Here is a 23,736-nt window from a genome sequence, read left to right on the forward strand (position 1 = left end):
TGACAAAGTCAACATATTCCACATTTATAATTTATTGTACATTTTGATATGTCTGAAGTTTGTGAATTTCAATAATATTTTTAAAAAGCATCTGCCATAGTATTAATGAAGTCACTTGTGATGCAATGTGTTTTTTTTTCTTTGGCCAATTTTAAAATAGATTTTTTTTTTTTTGCTTTTTGGAGGGGGAAGGCAGGGCAATTGGGGTTAAGTGACTTGCCCAAGGTCACATGGGCTAGTATTAAGTGTCTGAGGGCCAGATTTGAACTCAGGTCCTCCTGACTCCAGGGCTAGTGCTCTATTCACTGCTCTATTCATCTAGCCACCCCTAAAATAGATTTTTAATCATTTTTTAAACATACTAGATGGGGGCAGCTAGGTGGTGCATTGAGTAGAACGCCAGCCCCAGAGTCAGAAGAACCTGAGTTTGAATCTGGCCTCAGACACTTAACACACACACACACACACGCACACACACACACACACACACACAATACTAACCATGTGACCTTGGACAAGTTACTTAATCCCAATTGCCCTCCAAAAAAAAGGCAAAAAAAATACTAGATAAACTGTCTGAAGGACAGAGGGCATATTATATCTAGACAGAATATAAGAATTATATATACAGTTGTTTTACTTTTAAAAATTTTATGTTGACAGAAATGTGTCTATCTTCTGTTTAAATAAGGGTAACAGAGAGGGCCTATGATATTAGGTCATAATAAAAACCTGGGTAGATCTCATTTTAATATATGGACTTCAGTGTTTTTAATTTTCCCAATGGTGAAATAAAAATGCTGACTTTGTACAAAGAGAGCAGAGAAAGTTTGACTTGTGTATACAATATTTTATAATAAACATTTATAAATCACATACGACCAGAAAAGAAGGTTGGTTTACAATTTAGAAAGCACAAAGGGTACCAAAATTGACAGCTTATATGTTACAATGGTAATGAAACAAAATGAGGGAAGAACTATGCACCCTTTATGGAGGGTATGGATGAAAATGATAAAGGAGAAGTCATGGATGGATACATGAGGGGAGGGAGTACACACATTGAAGATCTGAAGTATAAATTAGCATAGCATGAGGAAACTATCAAGGTAGGATGTTTCTGTTTAACATAAGAGATGTGAAACTTTTTATCCAATTTACAAACTTTGGTACTCGAACATATACCCCAGGACGATTGGGCAATGCACAACGGTATCCAAATGATGTAACACCAGCAAGAAACCACCTGTTATTCTCTTGGCACATTAATGGCCCACCAGAATCTCCCTAGAAAATGAAATAGAGAATAAAGTTACAAATATGGAAGCAAGGTTTAGTTTTAATGTTTTCAGAAAACAAACTAAATACTGAAATTCATCGAAATTTCATAAATAAAGTAACTTAGGATATTTGGCAGAAACAACCCATTATATTACTGCTCTTCTAGAATAAACCTCAGAGCTGTTTGTTCCCCCTAGGTGTCTTAAGCAGGTGATGATGATGATGATTATAACAATAGCTCACATTTCTATAGCCCTTTAAATTTTGCAAAGTATTTTTTTCTCTCACAACAACCCTTCCCCTTGGTCATTTCCTCATGGTAGGCTAGTTTGTATTTCAGATCTTCAGTACAGCCATGATTTCATCAATGTGGGTATAGGTTGAACTAGATACAAAGTTATTACCTTGGGGTATGTGAACTTGTTTTTAAATTTTTTCGGATAACTGTATTTCAACATAACTTTTCCTTTGAAATTCTATGTAATTTATACATTTAAAAAACTCTGAGATCAGTTCCATAGGTTTTACCAGCTATCAAAGGAGTCCATGATGTAAAATTATTTAAGAACTCCTGAGCTAGATGGCCTCTGACAGCCCTTACAATCCTTAAGTGATGTGATTCTAAGAAAAGATATGATTCAGAAAATGTATAATTAGCCAAGTAGTGAGAATTCAACATTAGTATACACGGACTGGAAGATCTCTAGAGTTTAAGGTAGTTTAAGGATAATTTGTGGGAGAGCATGCACAAGGATCACACAGAATGAGATGGTGAAATTTACAACACTGAAGGAAGTATCTACATTGGATGAGCTCATGAATCCCCTGAAGTATCAAAGCATTCTAAAAATTAAATTAGTTTAATCAATATTAGATTATTGTGTTCAGGTGGCATCAACTTAGGTATCTTACCTTCTCCTAGAAAGTACCAATATTTGGCCAATACCTGGTCAATAGCAAATATCTTTGAAAATTAAATGTAGTGAAGAGTGAATGAATGATTCGTTTTTAAATCATGTCCTTCCTGGTCAGATATATTATAAACATAGGTGGGCAAAGAGTACAGATATGTCACAAGCATAGTTGAGCAAATCTGGGTCACAAGATTTTGAATTTTGCACAAGTATTTACACTACTGTTTGAGCAAGCTTCAATTCACCATTGAATCAAGCTGGTTGATTGTTGTAGTGGCTCTAAGAAAAACATCCAGATGATACACTATACAATGCTCCTGCTTTTCTATATTTAGCTCCACGCTTGCCTGTTTTCCAACAGAGATTATTTTTGGGCAACTGAACCACAATCTTAACTCTGGGACAGTTTCAGTGGTTCAGAAACTCTGGCTTGCCCTGCCCCACTCCCAACACAAAGTGTAGGGACTTAGTTCAATAAGAAAAAAAAAAGTGAGGAGGTATTCAGTGCCTCTTTTCTTTTATTACATTGTGGATGACAAAGAAAAACAATGCAGCTGCTTATTCTGAAATTCTAAGAAGTGATTTTAAATATTTACCTGACAAGAATCAATTCCTCCTTCTTCATAGCCTCCACATATCATGTTTTCAGTAATATTGTATTCTAGCATCTGTTGTTGGCATTTCTCATTTGATATAAGAGGGATTTGGGCTTCTTGTAGGATAGTAGAAGTATAGCCTGTAAAAGGGGCAAAATATATCCAATCCATTAAAATGATCAAAATGCATTGCACAATGAACCACCATCAGCCTTTTTTACCCCACATATTCACTCTCATTATAGAGTGCTTGCCAAGTGTTTATATAATGAAACTAAATGCTAAAACATTTCCTTTAAGTCACATAATAAAAAACCTTATAGTCCATCTGTGGATTTCATCAAGTGAATTAAAATAAAGAACTTCTCTTTGTAAGGGATCGGTGCAATGATGTAGAAAACTAGCTGGCATTTGGGCATTTTGAGTAATTTTGGCAAAGCAAGATAGAAATAGTGTATTCATGTGTTTGTGGTTTTTTTTTTTAAAAGATTAACAACAAAGATTTTGATTCACAGACATGAGTGAAAACTGTTCAAAAGCTGTTCTTTAATCACCTGAAGAGGTGCTTACGTATAATATCATTCAGTCTTTTTAAGAGTGTATATAAAACAGGTGTAGATTATATAGAAGACAGAGTTTAGCCTACTACTATATCATGTACAGGTCTAAAAGTAATCAGATTGTGATCTATACTGATGGAAAAAAGAAATAAGATAGACTGTCACAAGAATATGCTTTAGTGCCTTTTATAAAGTGGATTCATCAACAGAAAAAATAAACCCAAATTTTTGGAAACAACAGTTCCAGGTGGGATTCAAAAGAAGCTGAAGAAGCAGGTGTTTGGCATTTCAGAGAGTGATAACTATTTTCGGTGATAACTATTTTCAAATTGGTTTCTCAAGACAGCAATGACGTTATGGAAACAGCAATTCATATTAAAATAAGTATGACTGTTGAATGAATGAATTCATCATTCTCAGTTGAGTTTATGGCACTTTTGTCTAGAAAACAGAACAAAAATGTTTGTTTCCACTTACATACAGAAATAACTTTCCATTTACTTCTAACATTTAGTAACAGGAATGAACTCTCCTTGAGTGGGGATGGTGAGCTACTTAATGTCATCTGTTATAAAATTACAGATAGATTTACAGACTTTATTATTATCAGGGAGGGGAGATCAATCTCTTGGCAATTTGTAAGCAATTCTACTTCAGTATCTGGTGGGAGAAAAAGTCATGTTTTTAGAAAAAGTAACTTTGGGAATTACCTCTGTATTTACTTTTCAAAAACTTTTCAATTCTGTTTCCTATTAGGATTAATAATTAAAAGTTAGCTGTATCTATATAACACAGTGCTCAAGAATGACATTTCCTTAAGACTCTCCTCATCATTAGCAATAAGAAACACTTAATGCTGTATGCCTATTTGGGGGCAGAGTTGGTGAGAGCTTGGCAGAGATCTCTGTGTTCTGTCTTCCAGCTTCAAGAGAAGATGCATACAATTTCTGGAAGACATATCTGGGCTGGCCCAAATGCTCCTTTCTTGGGTAGTGAGTGTTCTGCTATTTCAGGCTCTCAGGGATAACTCAGGCTGGAGATGCGCAACTTTTCAATACTCCTAATGTGGTTTGATCCAGGGAAATGTATGATCACTACCCTCTGTCCTGAGTTTTGCAAGTTCTTGACCTGGGTTTGGAGCCGATCAGCAGTGGGCTGCTGAGAAGCTTGTTTGTTTAAAATCAATTAATTTATTTTTATTTGACAATATTCCGTTCCACAAAGCTCTGCTTGTGAAGAATGACAACTGCGGGTTTCCCTTTGATCTGAGATTCCTGCCCTGATTATTCCACTGCAGGCATCAAACTGGGCTAGAGATGACAACTATGGCTCAGTTTTGCTTTTGGGTTCTGAGACACACTGCTGCTGCTTAGTTTCTGAACTTGTTTCTCGACACACTGCCCAGGGCCTCCACTGGTCCCTACTAGAATGCCCCCCTCCTTGGGTACATGTCCCCTCTTCAGTCTGTCCTACACATATGACCAGAAATTGAGTAATGGACAAAAAGCTGTTAGTGCCTCTTCTAGCTTCTCCCTCTGGCTCTTGGCCAGATCCCTTTAGTGTCAGACCTTTATGTCTGTAGGAAAAATGACTCACTCTGACTTTTTCTTGAATTTTGCCAAAAGGTTTCAGTCTGGTGTGCTTTCTAAGTCTTTTTCAAGGAATTTGGGGGGAGGGGTGGCTCATGCCGTATGGCTAACTGCTACTCAGCCATCTTGGCTCTTTTTCCCTTGGCCATAAATTATTAAAGTAAATTGACCAGAGTATGCATTTTTTCCTGGTACCATACAGTATTTGTCTATTGCCTGAAGTTAAGGAAATGGGCACTTTTAGTAACAATTAGTGAATGAGATAAGTTTAAATGTGTATTTTTAAAAATTGTTTTCTATAGATGTAAAGGTTTATATATTTTAAAGCACTATTTATTTATTTATTTATTTGAGGAGTAATTCCCAAGTATTTTTTTTAAAGCAATTGGGGTTAAGTAACTTGCTCAAGGTTATATGGCCAGGTATTTCTGGGTGGGTGCTAAGTGTCTGCACCTGAATTCGATCCCAGGTCATTCCAACTCTGGGGCCAGTGCTCTTACTTGATGTGCTACCTAGCCTCCCCAACATAATTTATTTTTGAAGTATAAGTTGTGATCAAACACATTTTAGTTTTAAATATGATCTATAAACATCTGTCCATGAGACATTTTTATCCTTAAATTTCATATTAAAAAATCAGAAAACTTTTCAAGTGGTAGGAAAAGGCAAAATGCAACTTCTAAGTTTAATGTGTCTTATCTTTCTAGCCTCATTCTACATTATTCACCAGCCTGCACTCTCTGGTCCTGCAAACTGTCCTGTTTATTCATTTCTTATATGCAGCAATCCTCTTCCAACTTTGGGTTGGCCTTTGTCCTGGACATCTCCCATTCTTGGAAGATGCTCCCTCCTCACTTCCACCTCATAGAATCCCTCATTTCCTCCAAGGCATAGCTCAAGCACTACTTTTAAGATAAAGATTTTCCTTCTTCCTTCCAACCACTCATACCCTCTCCATATGCTGTATATATTGTGTCCGTACGAAATTGCTTATCTGTTTTCTCCTCCATTAGATAGTGAGCTCTTCGAGAGCAGGGACAGTTTTTTGCCTTTTTGGTGTTACTAGCTCTTTAGCACATAGTGTGCACCTAACCAAATTTGTTAATTGATTGATTAGAGATGTAGATGTATGACACATGATCAGAGATACAGAATGTATGATACATTTCACGCAGTCTAGCAATAAAGAAATTCATTTAGAGCAATTAAGCAGGGATGGAGTCAATATGGAGAAGAAATTGAGCATTTCTCCTTATTACTCCCAACCCAACTGTGTGAACAACTTTTGAAAAATGTTTCAAATGAAATTTTGAGTCGGATAACTTAAAATCAATTATAGTATTTCATTTTTCCAGCCCAGAACAGCTTGATAAGAATGACAGAGAGGTCTGCCTGTGGACACTGGGGTGGAGGCTGCCTGGAAATTGGGTGGGGGAAGTGGTGGGTAGCACTCATGGGGTGGGGGTGGAAGACCATGACAGTAGCAATTCCTGTTCAGAAAGATATTAGAGAAGACCCCTGTGCTAGCAGGACTGGGTGCTATTTGGTAGCTTATTCACTCATTACCCACGTCCAACTCCCAGTTCAAGGGCACAGACAAGCAGTTACAGTCTGGTCACAAGGAAGCAGAGGGTCTACTTGGGTAAGGACCAGAGCACAGACCAGAAGGATAGTGACCAGAACTGTCCCTGGAACATTTCAGCTTAGAAGCATTGGAAACCTATAGGTCGCCAGATGTAACCATTGAAGCTCAGGCTAGCTATCCCCTCCCCCACCCTCACCCCCCAAATGAATAGAGAACAGTTCCCAAATAAAGTCCCAAACCAAGAAATAGGCTATTAAAATGAACCAACAAACACAAAAGAACCTGTCTGTAAAAAGGTTCTATGGAGACAGGAAACTTAAGACACAAACTTAGAAATAGACAGTAACTTAAAAACATCTATAAGCAAAACATCAAAGAAAAATGTAGATTGAACACAAATTTAACAAGAATTCCTAGAAGAGCTAAACAAAGAGATTTTTAAAAGAGCCAAAAAAAAATAATGATTTTAGAACAATTAAGCAAAGACTTGGCTTTATCCCTTTTATATAAAAAAAAGTACACATACATATTTTGGTTATGAGTATTTATCTTCAGATTTTTGCAGTCTCTTTCAACAAGGTTTGTGCATTTTTAACCTGAAACCAGTAAAAAAAACCAAAACAAACCTGTTTGAATTTGCCTGTACTTCAGGGTTTGGTATGAATTGTTTCACACTGAAAGGGGTGAGTTGGAGCCACCTTGAACTGGTTTAACAGAGCCAATTGTTAAATTTTCAATGTGAATATTTATACCTTGGAAATTAGGAAATGCTACAAATCAGGGCTTGATGTATCATTTTGTGGATTGTCTAATGTAGACTTAAAAGAGAGAGAGAAAATGTTTAAAATGTTAATAACAACTTAAAAGTTTGTTGTGGTAAGTTTTTTTCCCCAGATAACTAGTTATTAAAAATCTACTAGTATCTCCCTGTCATTGGCCTTACTGGTTACTGAAGAACTATTCTAGTCAGAGATGGTGTAATTAGATGGACAGATGATATTTGATTAAGAAATTTTTTAAAATGCATTTTCAAGACCTCATTTAAAGTAATGGGATGTTTGGAAACCATCTTTCAAAGACTTGGCAAGACTTACAAAGACAAATATTTACCTTGCTTGGAAACTTTAAGGGGTGAAGGGAGAACCAATTTAAATTCTTAAATTCAGGATTAATTTTATATATAGCTATAAATATTAAAGTTCTTTAGTAGATAGATAGAATTGCGGAATATTAGAGCTAGAAGAGACCTTGCATATCATCTAAGACCAATCTTTTCATCTTCATACATGAGGAAATAAAGGCCAAGGGAATCAAAGATGAATTTACTGTTTTTACAGAATAGAAAATATGATACTTGGTCTTTTCCATGGCATTTAATTAAAACAAACTATTCTTATTAAAATGGAAGACATTTAGAAAAGTTTTGCTGGAATGGTTTTGATAGACATATTTAATTTCCATTAATTAAAATATCATAATTTAATTTTGGTTTGGATAGTACTTTGGTGCCCTTAGCAATGTTTAGATTTTGATTCCCCAATCTGATTTTATGACACATTTTTATGTATCTTGAAATTTTAAATATAGTATTAAAATAACACTTAGAATCTAAATTTAAACATAACTCTAATTAAATAACACTTAAAATATCACATTAATTTAAAAATTAGTGAAATCCTTACATAAATTTTAGGGAAAGTAGTCTGGCAAAAATCACACAATATGGTATATCTTAAAAAAATAATTAATTCTTGCACATGAGCACATTATTAACAGAATCTAGTATAATTATGTTTTTATAATTATACTTTTATAATTTATACTTTTATGGTTTTATAATTTTATAATTTATACATTCATAGTTTTATAGTTTACTTTGCATTAGTAAATATTTCTCTGAATTTGATCATTTACCTTGATATCTTATTCTACCCCAGCCAGCAATAAAACAGTTCATTCCTGGAGGAAAGACTTGACTTGCTTCAGGTAAGCAAATGGGTTGTATGTAATCTGTCAAAATAATTAAAGATGTAAATTTTGAAAAAGATATTTATATTTCTAGTTCACATTTTCACAGTCCTAAATGAGTACATAGTTTTTAGAGATCAATTATTTCAATTTTAATGAAAAGAGCTTTTGATTTTGTCCTTTTAAACCAGCACATATATCTATTTAAATTATGGCACAAAAACAAAAGGAATTTAAAGTGATTACACAGAATTTGGAATTGGAATATTGGATCTTGTTCTGGTCAACCATACTCTGCCTTCCCCCCTCCCCCTAGTCACCAGTTTATAAGCAACAAGTATGATGGAGCAATATTAGAAAGTAAGATTGCAAAGGAGAATCTAAAAGTCATGCATAGATCATCACAAAGATCAAAGGAGCATAGTTTACAAATTATATCACATATTAACCAAAATTCACATCCTGGTAATGTGCTAAATTAGCAGAAGCCATCTAGGCACTACTGTCAGGGCCCTTTGTAAATCTCAGATAAATTCTAGATATCCTTAGTAAGACCAGCAGCACACTAAATGGTATTGATGAAATGATTTGGATATGTTAATCAACTAATCCCAAGGTGGCACAGATAAAAGTTAGTATTTTTTCCCCCCAAAATCCCATAAAAATGAGACCTCAGGGGCGGCCAGGTGGCTCAGCGAGTAAGAGCACCGGCTCCAGTGTTGGGATGACCTGGAGATCGAATCCCGGGCTCAGACACTCAGCACCCACCCAGAAATAACTGGCCTTGTAACCTTGAGCAAGTTACTTAACCCCGATTGCTTAAAAAAAAAAATGAGACCTCAGTCTCCTGCCTCCTGAGCATTGTTCCTTCTCCTAAGTGTCTTTTCTGCTTGAGGACTCCCAATGCCAATCCACAGTTATGGTAAGTGATTCATGCCCTCCCCATTCTCTTCCTCACACTGTCTGCCTTCACCCCTCCATTCCCTGTTCTCATGCCGTCTGCCTCTGTACCTTTCTCTATGCCTTTGGATGCTTTTGCCCCATATACTTTATGTCTAATTAGGCATACATTTCACAAATTAACGATCTACTCCCTGAATAAGAAGTCCCTCCACAACATGCCTGAGAAGTGGCCATTCCGTCTTTTCTCAAAGAATTTCAGAGGGAAACGCTCTACTTCACCAAGCAGACTTGCCCCGTTAGATGGCTCTCATGGGTAGGAAGTTTTCATAGTTAAGTCTGATTGTGAAATCCATGAGAATGAGACTGCTTTTGCTTTTCTTTGTGTTCACCGTGCTTTCACCCAAAAAATGCTGCTTAACTTGTTTGACCAACTCATGGATAGAACACGGGCCTGGGATCAGGAAGACCTGAGTTCAAAAGTGGCCAGACACTAGCTACGTGCCCTTGGGCAAATCACTTAGCCTCTGTTTGCCTCAGTTTCCTTGACTGTAAAATGAGAATAACTGAAACCTATTTGCCTCAGTTGCCCATCTGTAAAATGAGCTGGAAAAAAGGAAATGGCAAACCACTCTAATATCTTTGCCAAGAAAACCCCAAATGGGGTCTTGAAGAGTTCGACACATCTGAAACATATGAACAACAAGGGTTGTTGTTAGCAGGGTTGTTTTGAAACTCAAATGAGATATTTGCAAAGGGTTTAGCTTAATGCCTGGCACATAGTGAATGCTATACGAATGCTAATTATTATTTATTGGCTAATACCAGGAGCTAGTTATCATGCCACCCTTGCATCCAGTCTTCTCTTCTTCAGAATAAAGATTTGCAATTCTTTCCACACTTAGTTCCTTCCATCTCATGGTGGAGATGTAGTGGAAAGGATGCTGGATTTGGAAGAAGCTTCACCTGGGTAAGAACCCCAGCTTTCCCCACTTAGTGTCTTTATGACTTTTCATAAGTCACTTAATCTCTTTGTGCCTCAATTTCCTCATCTGAAAAATGATGGGTTTGGGTTTGATAAGATCTAAGGTCCCTTCAGGTTAAAAATCTAAGATCCTATGAAATGGTCTCAAAGGCCTTTCATCTTTCCCTGGAGACTCATGACTTTATCACCATGTCATTAAAATATGGTTCTCAAGACTGAACACAATATTCCATATATGATCTGAGAAGGGAAGAATATATTGGGACTACCCCCTCCTTAGTCCTGGATACTATGCCTCAATGTAGCATTAGCCTTTTGGATTGACATAACACTTTTTTGATTCAAACTGAACTTGTAGTCTAGTAAAACTCCCAGAACTTTTTCAGGTGCACAACTGTCCATTCATTAGTTGTCCATCTTGTGCTTTGTTGAATCCAAGTTGAAGACATTTATTTCTATTACTTATTCTAGTCTAGTCTATTGTATGCTATTCCCTATTCTATTATTTATTGTATTAGATGTTAGACATATTTTGGGTTCTAATGCTTTGATTCACCATATTAGATATCCCTCCTAGCTTTGTCTTCTGTAAATATGACACACAGTTATTATTTAACATATTTTTCAATATTTTGGATCAATAGCACAGTTGAACAGTCTAGCCATTCTGAATTGATCTTACTACATACTTAGTACTATACTTGCCCTTATTTTCCTATCTCTTCCACAAGAATAGCCTGAAAGATACTGTCAAATATTTTAAAAATCTAGGTATATTATGCTATAGCATTTCCTTGATACTTTTAAAAATAATATCAGTCTGATGTAAGAAAGGGTACCCAGGGAGAGTCCAGCATAAACTTAAGTTTTAGGGGCTGAAAGACTTTAAAATATAAAGAGGAAAACTTCTGGATATAAATCATATATTCCTTATCCTAGGAAAGGTATAAAGCTTGCATACCTCAATTGCATGTGAAGAGGCCAGAGAGACAATGACCTTGCCCCCAGAACACAGACTGTGTTCATACTTTCATCCCTGGTCAGTCATCTACATAAAATTCCCAAAGGAGTTTGAGAAGCAAAACAGACTGAGCTGAAACTAGCCGCTAACTGAGAGCAGGGGCTTTTTATTTAGGTAGAATTTGCCCATCAGAGAAGCAAACCTTTTCCCACTTCTGGTTTCAAATGGAAGCTCTGAGGAAGAAAAGGGGAGTTCTGCCAACTGTGCTTTATTGATTGCTGCTTATATAGTGAGAGAGCTGAAAGGTGCATGGTAACACTTCATCTAAAAAGATTGCATCACCACACAAGACAAGCCAGTTGCTGAAGGTAGAAAAAGAATCTTCCCTTCTCTCCTCTGATACTGCCATCACCTGGTACAGTCCCTCATCTCCTCACATCTGGACTGACAGAATAGTCTGCTGTTTAGTCTTCCTGCTGCAAAGTCTCTCCCGTCCCCAGTCCAAACTCCGTTCAGCCACCAAAGTGATTTTCCTAAAGCCCAGGTCCCACCATGTCACCCTGTCTCCCCACTCGCTAAACTCCAGGAGCCCTCTGTCCCCTCCAGGTTAAAATGTGCAACCTTCTGTTTGATCTTCAAAGACCTTCATATTCTACCTCCTTACCACCACCCTCTAATCTTTTTATACACATTACACCCTGCCATATACTCTTCAGTCCAGTGACACATCCCTTTGCTGTTCTCAGAATAAGACACTCCATCTCTTGGTTCTGGGCATTTTGGCTAGTTGTCCCCCATTTCTGAAATGTTCTTTATCCTCATCTCTACCTCCTGGCTTCCCTGGCTTCATTCAAGTCCCAGTTAAAATCCTACCCCTATGTATAAAAAGGCTTTCCTAACCCTAGCCCTCTTAATTCTAGTGCCTTTGTTCTGTTGATTATTTCCTATTCATCCCATATAGAGCATATTTGTATGTAGCTGTTTACATATTGTCTCCCATGTTAAACTGTAAGCTCTTTGAGGGCAGGCATTATCTTTTGCCTTTCATTGTATATCCCTGGTACTTATCATGGTATCTGGCACATAGTTAGGCATTTAATAAATACTTACTGACTGATAGACTGATGGCTTTGGAATGTCCAATAGGAAGTTGATGATATGAGCCTGGAACTTAGGAGAGTAACTAGGGCTGACATCCAGGATAACTGAGGTTCCCAAAGGAGAGGAAGGAAAGGGTCCAGTACAGAGGCTTGGGTTTTTGTTTCTCTCTGTTTGTCCCTCTTGTCTCTTTCCATTTTTATCCCTGCTTGTGTGTTTATATTTCTTTTTATGTTTGTCTGTTTCTGTATGTCTCTTTTTGGGTGCTGTCTCTCTCTGTACTGTCTCTATGTATGAATCTGGCATCTGTGTATCTGTCTCTTCTCTGTCTTCTTGTCTGTTTCTGCCTTTTTTTTCAGCCTACTTGTCTTTCTGTAATAAGCAGGTGTTAATCTTTAGGGTCCACCTAAATTATCCAAAATCTATTGTAATTCTGAGATTCTTATATGTTCTTTTAAAATTATTAATTCATATTAGCAGATCTTAACATCTGTCCTCATTTCTTTTTCAGGTGATTCTCTTTTTAATACTCATATGAAGAATCTTGGATTTTTGGAATATATTTTAATTTAAACCAATAGCTCATATTGAAATTGCATATTTAAAATGCTTCCCACACATTACAGTGAATGTGTTATTTCCATTTTGCAGATGAAAAAACCAAGGCTCTGAGGTATCAAATAATCAAGGTTTCCTGACCCCAAGTTCAATATTCTACCACACATACCTCAATCAACACAAAGTAAGCCTCCTTCTAATCAAACCTATAATTCTACATATTTTGAAAAGTCACCACAATGTGAAAATCTTCTAGTACTTTGTATCAATTACATATTACATGCCTAGTTGTACCTTTGGTATTTTGAGCTTTTTAGCATATGATCTAGGATTTCTATATATTAACTTCTGTAAAGGTTCTAACATAGCTAGAGGTAGGTAAGTCACATATAAGTATTTGGTTCCTTTCTTTTTAGTATTTTGTTCATTTGATTTCACTGCTATATAAAGCTCAAAATTTACTCTATTTGATCACTTTTTGGAAAATTACTTAGTTGTCTTAGTTGAACTAATCAAATTATTTTATTTTCTTTACCCAGTTATATTTGTCATAATGTCAATGATTAATTTTCACATTTTTGAATATCAAATTAATTAACTTTGTTAAGTTGTTTAAATAAATTCAAACAGACTAGATTTACATAATGATTTACATAATCATTATAATGATTTTATTTTCTTTTACCTGTGTAATTCACCTTGGATGCAAGATGCGCCAGGGCAATGTCGCTGTTTCTTGTCTGCCTATTATAATGTGGATTTGTGATAATTTGATCAATCGGCTGAATTACTGTTCGAGAATTTGTCAGATTCAATGTACTGTGAAGGCCTAGGACTGCTTTCCACCGAGATACTGAATTCCTCCTAGAAGGGTAAAATAAAAAAAAAATACAATTACAGTCCACCGTGCTTCAGGCATCTCTCTATCATGCTCTCCAAAGATCTCCATTTATCAATGTTCTTTCATTCCATTTGATTCTCTTAAATGCCTGGTAGCTTCTGAATGCCCCCAATATGAAATTCTGCTACTCCTTTCAATAAGGAATGTGGGCCCCAGATTTAAAACATCTACAAATTGCAACAACAGCAAATAGTTGAAAAGAACTAGGCGAGGGATCACAAGGAAAATTTTGCAAATATGTGACAGCATATTTGGGTACATAGTGAATATCTGCATTATAAGATTTAAATATGTTAACCTAGGAGTTTTTGTATTTATAACTTCATGACATAAATTATTTGTTATGTACCACTTAAATACATCCTTAACGTTCTAAAAATGCAGATTAAATACACTAGCATATTATAATTTGGACATTCATAGGAATTCCTAACAGTATTTTTTTCTTTTTTTTTTCTTTCTGGAGGGGGAAGGCAGGGCAACTGGGGTTAAGTGACTTGCCCAAGGTCACACAGCTACCTAACAGTATTTTTAATGTAATTAAAGTAATTTTAATTTTAATAGCTTCATGGCAAAGAATCATCAGTGGACTTTTGGAATTAAGCAGACTTAGAGTTATGTACATACACACACCACACAAAGACTTGCTTGGAATGGATGAGATCATGATAATTAACAACTGAAAGAAGGCACAACCTCTTAATTCCTATTTTGTTTTCTGTGCAAAAGAGTATGACTCTTATATAAATGATGAACTAAAAATGATGAATAGGGACTTGATGCCCAAGATAATTAAGGTGCTAAGAGTGCCTTTAATGAATTCAAGTCACCTGGACAAGATATATGGTCAGGTCTTGAAAGAAATACCAGATGTGATTGTGGAACCACTGTCAGTGGTCTTTGAAAGATTATAGAAAACAGGAGAAATATAAAAAAAATCAGTGAAGGGTAAATGTTTCCCTGATTTAGAAGAAAAAAAAGTATTGACCAGTGAACCTGAGTTTGACTCATGGGAAAACATTAGAAAGGATCATTAAAGAGATGGCTGCAAAATATCTAGAAAAGGGAGCAGATATTAGAAAGAACCATCATAGCTTCATCAAGAACAAGTCATGCCATATTAGACTAATTTCCTTTTTTGATAGAATTACAAAACAAGTAGATGAAGGATGTTATAGATGCTTTTTACCTACATTTTAAAGATGCTTTTGATAAAGTATCTCATACTACTTTCATGCAGAAGATGAAGAGCTATAAACCAATTAATAATAGAATCCAATGAATTCAGAAATGGTTGGATGGTTGGAGTCAAAGAGTAGTTGTTAATAATTTAGTGTCAACATGGTAGTTCTTTAGTGGAGTACCTCAGGAATTTGTACTTGGCCCTATGCTTTTTAATAGTTTTAGCAGCGACCTAAATAATGGGATACATGATATACTTATAAAATCTCTAGATGACACGAGGCTGGTATTAATGCACTGATTGATACACTGTTTGATAATCAGGATCTAACTAAAATTAACAAACTTATACAGACATAAAAGCCTCAGACTTACCGATAAAAACAATGTGCTGCTGAGACCAGCCACTCATCATTAATAAGAGAAGCGCCACATAGAGGGCGTCCATCAAAAAACAGAGAAACCATCCAGGGCCATGCCCCTTCCTTGGCATTATTTCCACCAACAATTCTAGGGTTGATTTCTTGAGCTATTGGTTGTATCCCACAAGCTATTACAAATAAAATGGGATGAAGGAAATAGGCAATATAGTTAAATTGCTTGGATTTCCTTTAATAAACATTTAATTATTAAACTGTTCTTTCAGGTAGTATAAGCCAAATTAAATCTTTGAGAAAACTGAAAAAATACTTACGTTTAAGATTGCAGGATAAGTGAATCAGTAAATCATTAGAACATTTTTCACTGTAACAGAATAATAGTTATTACATTTCAAAAATTTGAACATTGTATAGATGTATAGAGTGAATGTTCAGTCTTTTCAGTTGTGTCCGACTCTTTGTGACTCGATTTAGGGTTTTCTTGGTAAAGTTACTAAAGTGGTTTCCTATTTCCTTATTCAGCATATTTCATAGATGAGGAAACTGAGGCAAAGAGGGTTAAGTGACTTGCCCAATTAATAAATGTCTGAGGTTATATTTGAACTAAATTTTTCCTGACTCCAGACCCAGTACTCTATCTACTACTACTGTACCACCTAGTTGCCCTTGGGATGTAGATGCATACAAAAATTTTAAAGTAAAACACATTAACTGCTATCTTTTCCTTATAGAAATGATTACATTGTATAAAGATTACCACAATGAAATATAAGCAACATGATTGAACTCATTTATTCTATAAAAATATCTCTGTATGCCAAAATAATTTCAAAAAAGTAAAATATGATAGCAATTAAAATTAGGAAAATAGGGGTGGCCAGGTAGCACAGCGAGTAAGAGCACCAGCTCCAGTGTCGGGATGACCTGGGGATCGAATCCCGGGCTCAGACACTTAGCACCCACCCAGAAACACCTGGCCATGTAACCTTGAGCAAGTTACTTAACCCCAATTGCTAAAAAAAAAATTAGGAAAATAAATAGAACAAATGAAATTTTAAGTGTCAAATCTATCCACCATGAGAGAGATCAGCATATCATAAAGAACTGACAATACTAAGATGTAATGAGGTATTGCTGTACTGTTAATCCCCCCATTTCACCTGTAATTTCCATTATATTAATATGAGTGACCATACCCACTTACTTATAGGCTGGTGATCTCACATACTACTCGGATACAGTAATTTTCTTAATTTTTTTGTTAAATTAATTGCTTAATTAATTTTTAGTTTTCAACATTCACTTTTATAAGATTTTGAGTTCTAAATTTCCCCCCCTTCCCTCCCTCCTCCCCAAGACAGCATGCAATCTTATATAGGCCATACATGTACAATCATACTAAACATATTTCCACATTAGTCATGTTGCAAAAGAAGAATCAGAACAAAATGGAAAAACCCTGAGAAAGAAAAAAACAAAAAGAAAGAAAGAAAAAAATAGTATGCTGTGATCTACATTCAGATTCCATCGTTCTTTCTCTTGATGTGGATAGCATTTTCTATCATGAATCCTTTGGAACTGGCTTGGATCATTGGATTGCTGAGAAGAGCTAAGTCTATCAAAGTTGGTCATCACACAGTGTTGCTGTTACTGTGTACAATGTTCTCCTGCTTCTTCTTCCTTCATTTAGCATTAGTTCATGTAAGTCTTTCCAGGCTTTTCTGAAATCTGCATGCTCATCATGTCTTATAGCACAATAGTATTCCATTACATTCATTTGCCCCAACTTGTTCAATCATTCCCCAATTGATGGGCATCCCCTTAATTTACAATTCTTTGCTACCAAAACCAAATGTAATCCTAAAGTGTGTGTATGTGTGTGTGTGTGTGTGTGTGTGTGTGTTTATTGGGGGTAGGGGGGAGATGGATACTTAATGATCCTTAAAGAGGACTTGCAAACTTTCCTGGTAAAAAGACCAGAGCTTCAGTGAAACTTTGAAGTTAAAATCTAGGAGTGAAGAAGGGTACATATGAATAAACAATGATAAAGTACTAAATAAGGATAATTCTAATATAAAAAGATGATGTATGTGCTCCACTGAACTCTATTATCATCAAGGGTCATAGAAGGAGAAGGCATGGTTATGGTCCTGTTGTGTATGATTTGATGATCTTAAGAGAAGAATTGAGTGGAGTGGAAAAAAGGAATACACAGGGTAGTGGGGAAGTAGAAGGGGAAGTAAGACTAGGGAAAATTGTCCCACATAATCAGATTGTGCATGTAGACATCTATAGAAACAAGGAGGAGGAGGTAATGGGAGTAGTGGTTGATTCTTGAACCTTTCATCTGAACTGGTCAAAGGAGGGGAAAGTACACGCATACACTCACAAACACAACTAAGTACAAAAAACATATTTAATTTAACAGGAAAATGTGAGAAAGAATAAGGGGGAATTAGTGGGAGAGTAGTTTAAGGGAGGCATTAATCTTAAGCAAAAAACTCTGAAGATGTATATAAAAATATGGCTCTTTTTGAGGTAGCAAAGCATGGGAATTTGAGAGGGTGCCTATAAATTGGGGAAGAACTAAACAAGTTATAGTATATAAACATGATGGAATATTGAATATAAATATACTGGATGGAATACTATCGTGCTATAAGAAATGATGAAATAATTGTTTTTCATAGAAACTTGAAAAGACTTAAATGAATTGGTGCAAAGTGAAGCAAACAGAATAGGAGAACAATTTATACAGTAACTGAAATTTGGTATATAAAAAAAGCAACTTCAAAAGCATTAGGAGCTCTCATCAGCCAACCACAATTCCAGAGTACTAATGATTAAACATGTAACCTCTCTCCAGATAGAGAGGTGAAGGACTTAGTACAGAATGAAACATTTTGGGGGGCCATGGTCAATGTGGAAATTTGTTTTGCTTGACTATACATATTTGTAATAATTATCTTGTTTTTCTTTTGAGAAAATCAAATTGGTTCTGATTCCATTTTGTAATTGATTCTATTCTGTATCACACCCAATATGTTGTAAAATTCCCAAGTCATGTTGCTTTTTCTCTGAGCTAAGTTCAGAAGTTCAGCTCTCCTCTCTGAGCCAAGTTGTCCCATAAATCATTTTAATTAAAGGAATATATTGTCCCTACACATCTTGCTGCCAATGTACAATTAAGAGAGAACTGTTATCTCACTAACAAGCCTCACAAGATACAGATGGGTGCCAGGAAGTTGTCTTTCTCTGCAACATTGTCTGTCCTTAAAGAAAGTCTGGACTGTTATTGCTGTGACTCTAACTAACAATGCTGCTGGGTACCACCAATGAGCTTTCCATAGCAACTAGATGAAAGGAATGATTGTTGCCAGCCTGCTTTCCAAACTTCCATATAATCATATTGTCTTTCATCATCTATGATATTTCAGACTTTGGAACCATTCATATTGTTTTATGTTCTCTGTTCTTTGTTCTCTTGTACTTCCACAAACTATATGATGACTAAAAAGCCCTACCTCATAGTCTTTTTACTTACCAAGGAGTTGAGAGATCCCTTTTATTGGTAATTGCTAGCTTTACCAATAAACTGAATATGCTCAGAACTTTGTGCCTCAGTTTACTTAATTTCACTCCCAACACTTTCATTCTCAACTGAATGGGGGAAGGAGAAAAGGCAGATTTTTGCTACTTTAAAAATATGATAAAAATTAAAAGATTTGGAATAACTGCTGTGTTGAGTGGGATAATGAATTCATTATTGAGGTGTAAAAGTATTGCCTCGTTACTGTGAGGGCCCAGTTAAATTTATATAACATTAATCTCTAATGGACTCAATCAGCATGGTTTCATGACTTTCTCCAACTCTGTTCAGAATTATGAGAACAGAATCATAGCCAGCAGATAATGGGAAAATCCAAGGTTGAGGCTTGTCAGGACATGATCCCTGGTAGGATAAGAAATCAAGAGCCTCAAGAGAAGAGAACAGTTGAACTAGTTTACTAGGACATCAAGATAGGGGAAGGAACAAAATTATAGCTATTGTAAAGGTGATGACCTAAGAAAGAACTGATGTGTGTAGTAGTCATTGGAGGTCATAGTGAATATGAAGAACAGGGTTTATAACACAGAGGGAAAGACTGAATGATAAAAGATTATAATCAGACAAAGGAATTTCAGAGTTCATGAGCCTAGAAGTGGGACATTTGTGGGTGACAGGAAGATCAAGGTTATGACTATCTCTGAGGTAATGTGGAATAGTAGGTAATGGGAAATGAGTAAATTGTGGAAATGGGAAATTAGAAAATTGGATGGAATATCAATATGTATGGTGAGTGTACCAGTATGAGGGCAGGATATGGGAAGGAAAGAAAGACCCTGAGCCAGACACTAAATTCAATGAGGACAAAAGGATAGGGGTAGGCCAGACAAAGGACCACATGATTCTTCTCACTAAGGACAAGATGGCTATTCCTTACCCAAGTAGTCCTCAGTCTGTTCACACCTGGTAAAATGGAACTCCCCCACCTCAGAGTGAGTAGTTTGCCCCTACTGAAGAACAGTTGTATTATTATGCACCTGACTGCCCAGGTCAAATATCCAACCTCCCAGAAACTAAATCCATAATGAATAGATGCTACCCTGGAAAGGGGAAGGGCTCCCATGGCTAGAGGTTTCTTGGATCCTGTCTCTAGGAAGGCTTAATTGATGAGAATATGCTATTTTTGGACAGAGTTCTGACTGATCCTTTCCAGTCTTTCCTCAGCCTCAAGATTCCTGCCCTCTCAGAGAGCTCCATATACCCTGGAGAAATATCTAGGGTCCCTTTCAATTGGCACACCTCTTTTCCTTTTTCTGGGAAATCCTTTCCAGAAAGGTTTTGGGGAACCAAGGGCTGGTATTGTTAGGAGGCATCTTTCGTTGTTTGGAAAGGTCTTATTTTCTAATAGTACAGGGAAAGTGAAATTGTTACTATATGATGGTATATGATTACTTCGAAGAAAAGAGACCCCCTATTTGACTTATTAGGTAATTCTGAGTTATTGGAGCCTTATTTAGCCACTTGTGGAAGAAGGGGGAAGGCCCTGCGCAGAGTCCTGTAGGGAGACAAAGATTTTGTATCATTCTTAGGATGTAGGTTTCAGGGAGGGATAGGTTTTGGCAAGTGGACCAGGTAATACTGAGTGAGTGGTGTGGTACAGGGAAACTTAGACCCGAGAGAGATTGTGCGCAAGAAGCTTATGACCTCTTTGCCTCTTTACTACCAATGACCCTCATGTGGGATGAAGAATTGTGGACTATCAGAAGTGTCCATTCGGGGATCTTGATGTTCCTGTAGCTGCTCCTGCTCACCATTACCACCTCACATCAGGAGAAGAAATCTGACCATACTGGGATGTCAGCATCTGTTGCTATGGCTCTGATGTTCTCTTTGCTACTCTGGTTCATCACCACTTTGCATTAGGAGATCCACTGTGAACTTCAAACATAGAGCATTACCCATCATATGGGCCAAACTGTGAGATTTTGAAACTTAGTCTTTCTGAAGGATAATGGAAAGGCTTGGGGTTTCTCAGTTTTGTATTCCTTCACGTTTTTGGGTTTTGTTTGTTTTTGGTTTTTCCCTTTTTCCTCTTCTTTCTATCTTAGTATTAACCATGATAGGAGGACTATCTAGTCATTTAAATGGTGGAAGGTCCTTTAGGAAAGGATTAGGACCTTGCCAGCAAGGGACAGTATGTAGTAGGCAGCAGTTTCCTGACACTTCTCCCCTTACCTTGACACAGCTTTCTCACCACACAGCTTCTTTTTGCCCCAGCTTTCCTAAGCCACCTCCCTGGTGAAGCCTCCTCCATTCACTAAAGCTGACTTGCCTAAGTTTCTCTGACAAAGCTTACAGAGTGCCAGTGATTCTGATCTATAGTCATTTAAAGTCTCATCCAATCTAAACCAAGGACATCACCACTAACATCCAATGCTAGATTTCGCTATGCTCTTGCCTTAGCCTGGAACCTTGTACCCTCTCCCCTCTTAATTGGGTGGATAAGAAAGGAAAACTCTATGATTCAGTAATGTTGACCTCCATTAGACACTCCATCTTCAGACTCTGGGCATTTTTTCTGGCTGTTTGTTTTCCATGCCTTGAATTCTGTTCCTCCTCATTTCTACCTCTTGGTTTCTTTCAAGTCCCAGATAAAATCCCACCTTCTACAGGAAGTCTTTCTTGCCCTTCCTTAATTGTAGTGTCTTCTCTCTTATATAATTCATCCTATATATAGCTTGTTTATAAATGTTTGTTTTCATGCCAATTAGACTATGAGCACAGCTCCTGATTGCAGGGATAGTCTTTTGCCTCTCTTTGTAACTTTAAGGAATTAGCACAGTGCCTGTCACATAGTGGGCATTTAAATGCTTACTGACTGACCATGGAGGATGGCCATAGTACCTGGTGTCTACCACCTTTACTGGGTCCTAGGATCCTCCCAAGGTTGGTGGGGTGAAAGGGTTTACAGTTGCACCTGGATCACTTTTCCCTGAGACTGGAGAGTTGTAAGGGGCAGGGCAAAGTGCAGCCTCAGTAAGTACCACTCACCTTCTGTGACAGACTCTTGCATCCCACCTGAGCCGGGGAGACCTGCCCATCTGTTGATACCAATCTTCTGACCTCAGCACAACAATCAGGAGCCTTGCCCACCCATTGAAGCAGACCTAAGACCGTATAGCAGCTATTCTTTTCAGACTGTCTTACTACCTCAAATCATGTCCAAACAGACTTGAGTCCTCTCAGAACAACTTGAAGCTCCATTCACCCCTTCTCAGTAGAACTGAGTCATGCTCACCCACTGATAGGAACCCACAAAGGCCAACTCAAGAAAGAAATGGGCACTTCAACAACCTCTCTTTAAATTATCTTCCTCTCCCATCCATCACTTAAGAAAACTGCCCCCAACTCCTGAATAGGACTCCTACACCCCAAACTCCCCTGTACCAGCAATGATGTAGTATTATCCAGAACACAAAGAGTTAGAAAAGGTAATGGAATAGACATGTAGCAGGAATTAGAGCTAAAAGTGCTATACTGATACTTATGAAATATTAAAACATCTAGAGGAAGACCTCTGGTCTATTTTGTGGATCAACAAATCTAGGATGTATTTACATAAGGACATAACCCCAAATCACAAAGTATAAGAAGGCATGGCTGGTTTGTTATATATCCCACTGGAGTGAGCACACACATCAATGAAATATTTTACTCATTCCCTTTTAGTGATATTTAACTACTTATTCTTAATAAATTCTGATCCACTTCTCCCAGATCTCATTATTTTCATATGAGATTGATTTGCATATCTATGTGAGGTAATGAACACATTTGTATAACCTACCTGGGTGTCAGGATTAAACTGCCATTAAAATTTATACTTAGTTTGACAAATGGTCCACCACCAGTTGAAAAGAGTTGCGATGATGTATTCACATTCCTGAAAAAAAATGCATAATCAGTTTATATATTAATTTCCTTGAATGGTAAGTGAACATTGTCAAAGAAGTCTCTCTAGTAATAAAAAAGGAAATAGTGATTTTTCATGCAAGAAAAGGATTTAGTATTTTTTGACACACTCCCTTTTAATTTCTTCAATAAAATTCTACTCTAATAACTCATCAGGGCATAGAGTTGACCCTAGGCTGTTGAATACCAGCTTTGATAGCTCTTACTATGAAAGATATTCTTTGAATATGGGTTTGGTTTGATAATGAATTGTGTGAGTCTATCTCAATAAATAACTTAGCTAAATTTAGGGAAGCTCATTGCCAGAAATGTGGCTACTTTGGTCCTTGGATGTGGCCTTTTGACTGAATCCAAGTTTTACAGAACAAGTCCTTTTATGAAGGAGATTTGTTCTGTGAAGTTTGGATTCAGTCAAAGGGCTGTAGTTGAGGACCTAGAAGGCCACGTGTGGCCTTGAGGCTCCAGGTTTCCCTGTCCCTGGTCTAGGGGCTAATGCTTTTCCCATGGTAAATGGACCTGTCAGTCTCTTGGGCTTTCTCCACTGAGAACTGAGAGAAGGTATGGATGAGGTGTTTTGACCTGCTCAGCACATGCTGCTTCCTGTCTCTCCCTGAGGTTCCCCTGTTGCTTCAGAAAGGCACTTATTCCCTTTTGGTGCCTGTCTGTTTGTTGGCAGTGGGTAAGGAAAACTGGCTTTCTTTACCTTTCTCTTTACCCTTAATCTGATCTTTTCTTCTGATCATAATTCCTGCCTTGTGT

At 36.9% G+C, this 23,736-nt stretch overlaps 1 protein-coding gene across 1 annotated transcript in view; it reads right to left on the reverse strand.

Annotated features, from left to right (window-relative positions):
• Nucleotides 1–835: 835 nt before the first annotated feature.
• Nucleotides 836–23,736, reverse strand: part of TMPRSS15 (transmembrane serine protease 15) — a 155,189-nt gene continuing 132,288 nt past the window's right edge. Inside the window, exons 20-26 of the mRNA XM_069074789.1 lie at nt 22,853–22,948; nt 15,773–15,822; nt 15,454–15,628; nt 13,681–13,859; nt 8,440–8,535; nt 2,792–2,931; nt 836–1,287 (exon numbers count right to left, since the gene is read on the reverse strand). Coding sequence (XP_068930890.1) covers nt 1,105–1,287; nt 2,792–2,931; nt 8,440–8,535; nt 13,681–13,859; nt 15,454–15,628; nt 15,773–15,822; nt 22,853–22,948 — 919 coding nt within the window. The 3' untranslated portion in view covers nt 836–1,104. The remainder of the gene's footprint in view (nt 1,288–2,791; nt 2,932–8,439; nt 8,536–13,680; nt 13,860–15,453; nt 15,629–15,772; nt 15,823–22,852; nt 22,949–23,736) is intronic.

Source organism: Petaurus breviceps, unplaced genomic scaffold (genome assembly GCF_028583685.1).
Source record: "Petaurus breviceps papuanus isolate PSGF00001 unplaced genomic scaffold, PetGlider_PUasm1.0 90897, whole genome shotgun sequence".
NCBI lineage: Eukaryota > Metazoa > Chordata > Mammalia > Diprotodontia > Petauridae > Petaurus > Petaurus breviceps.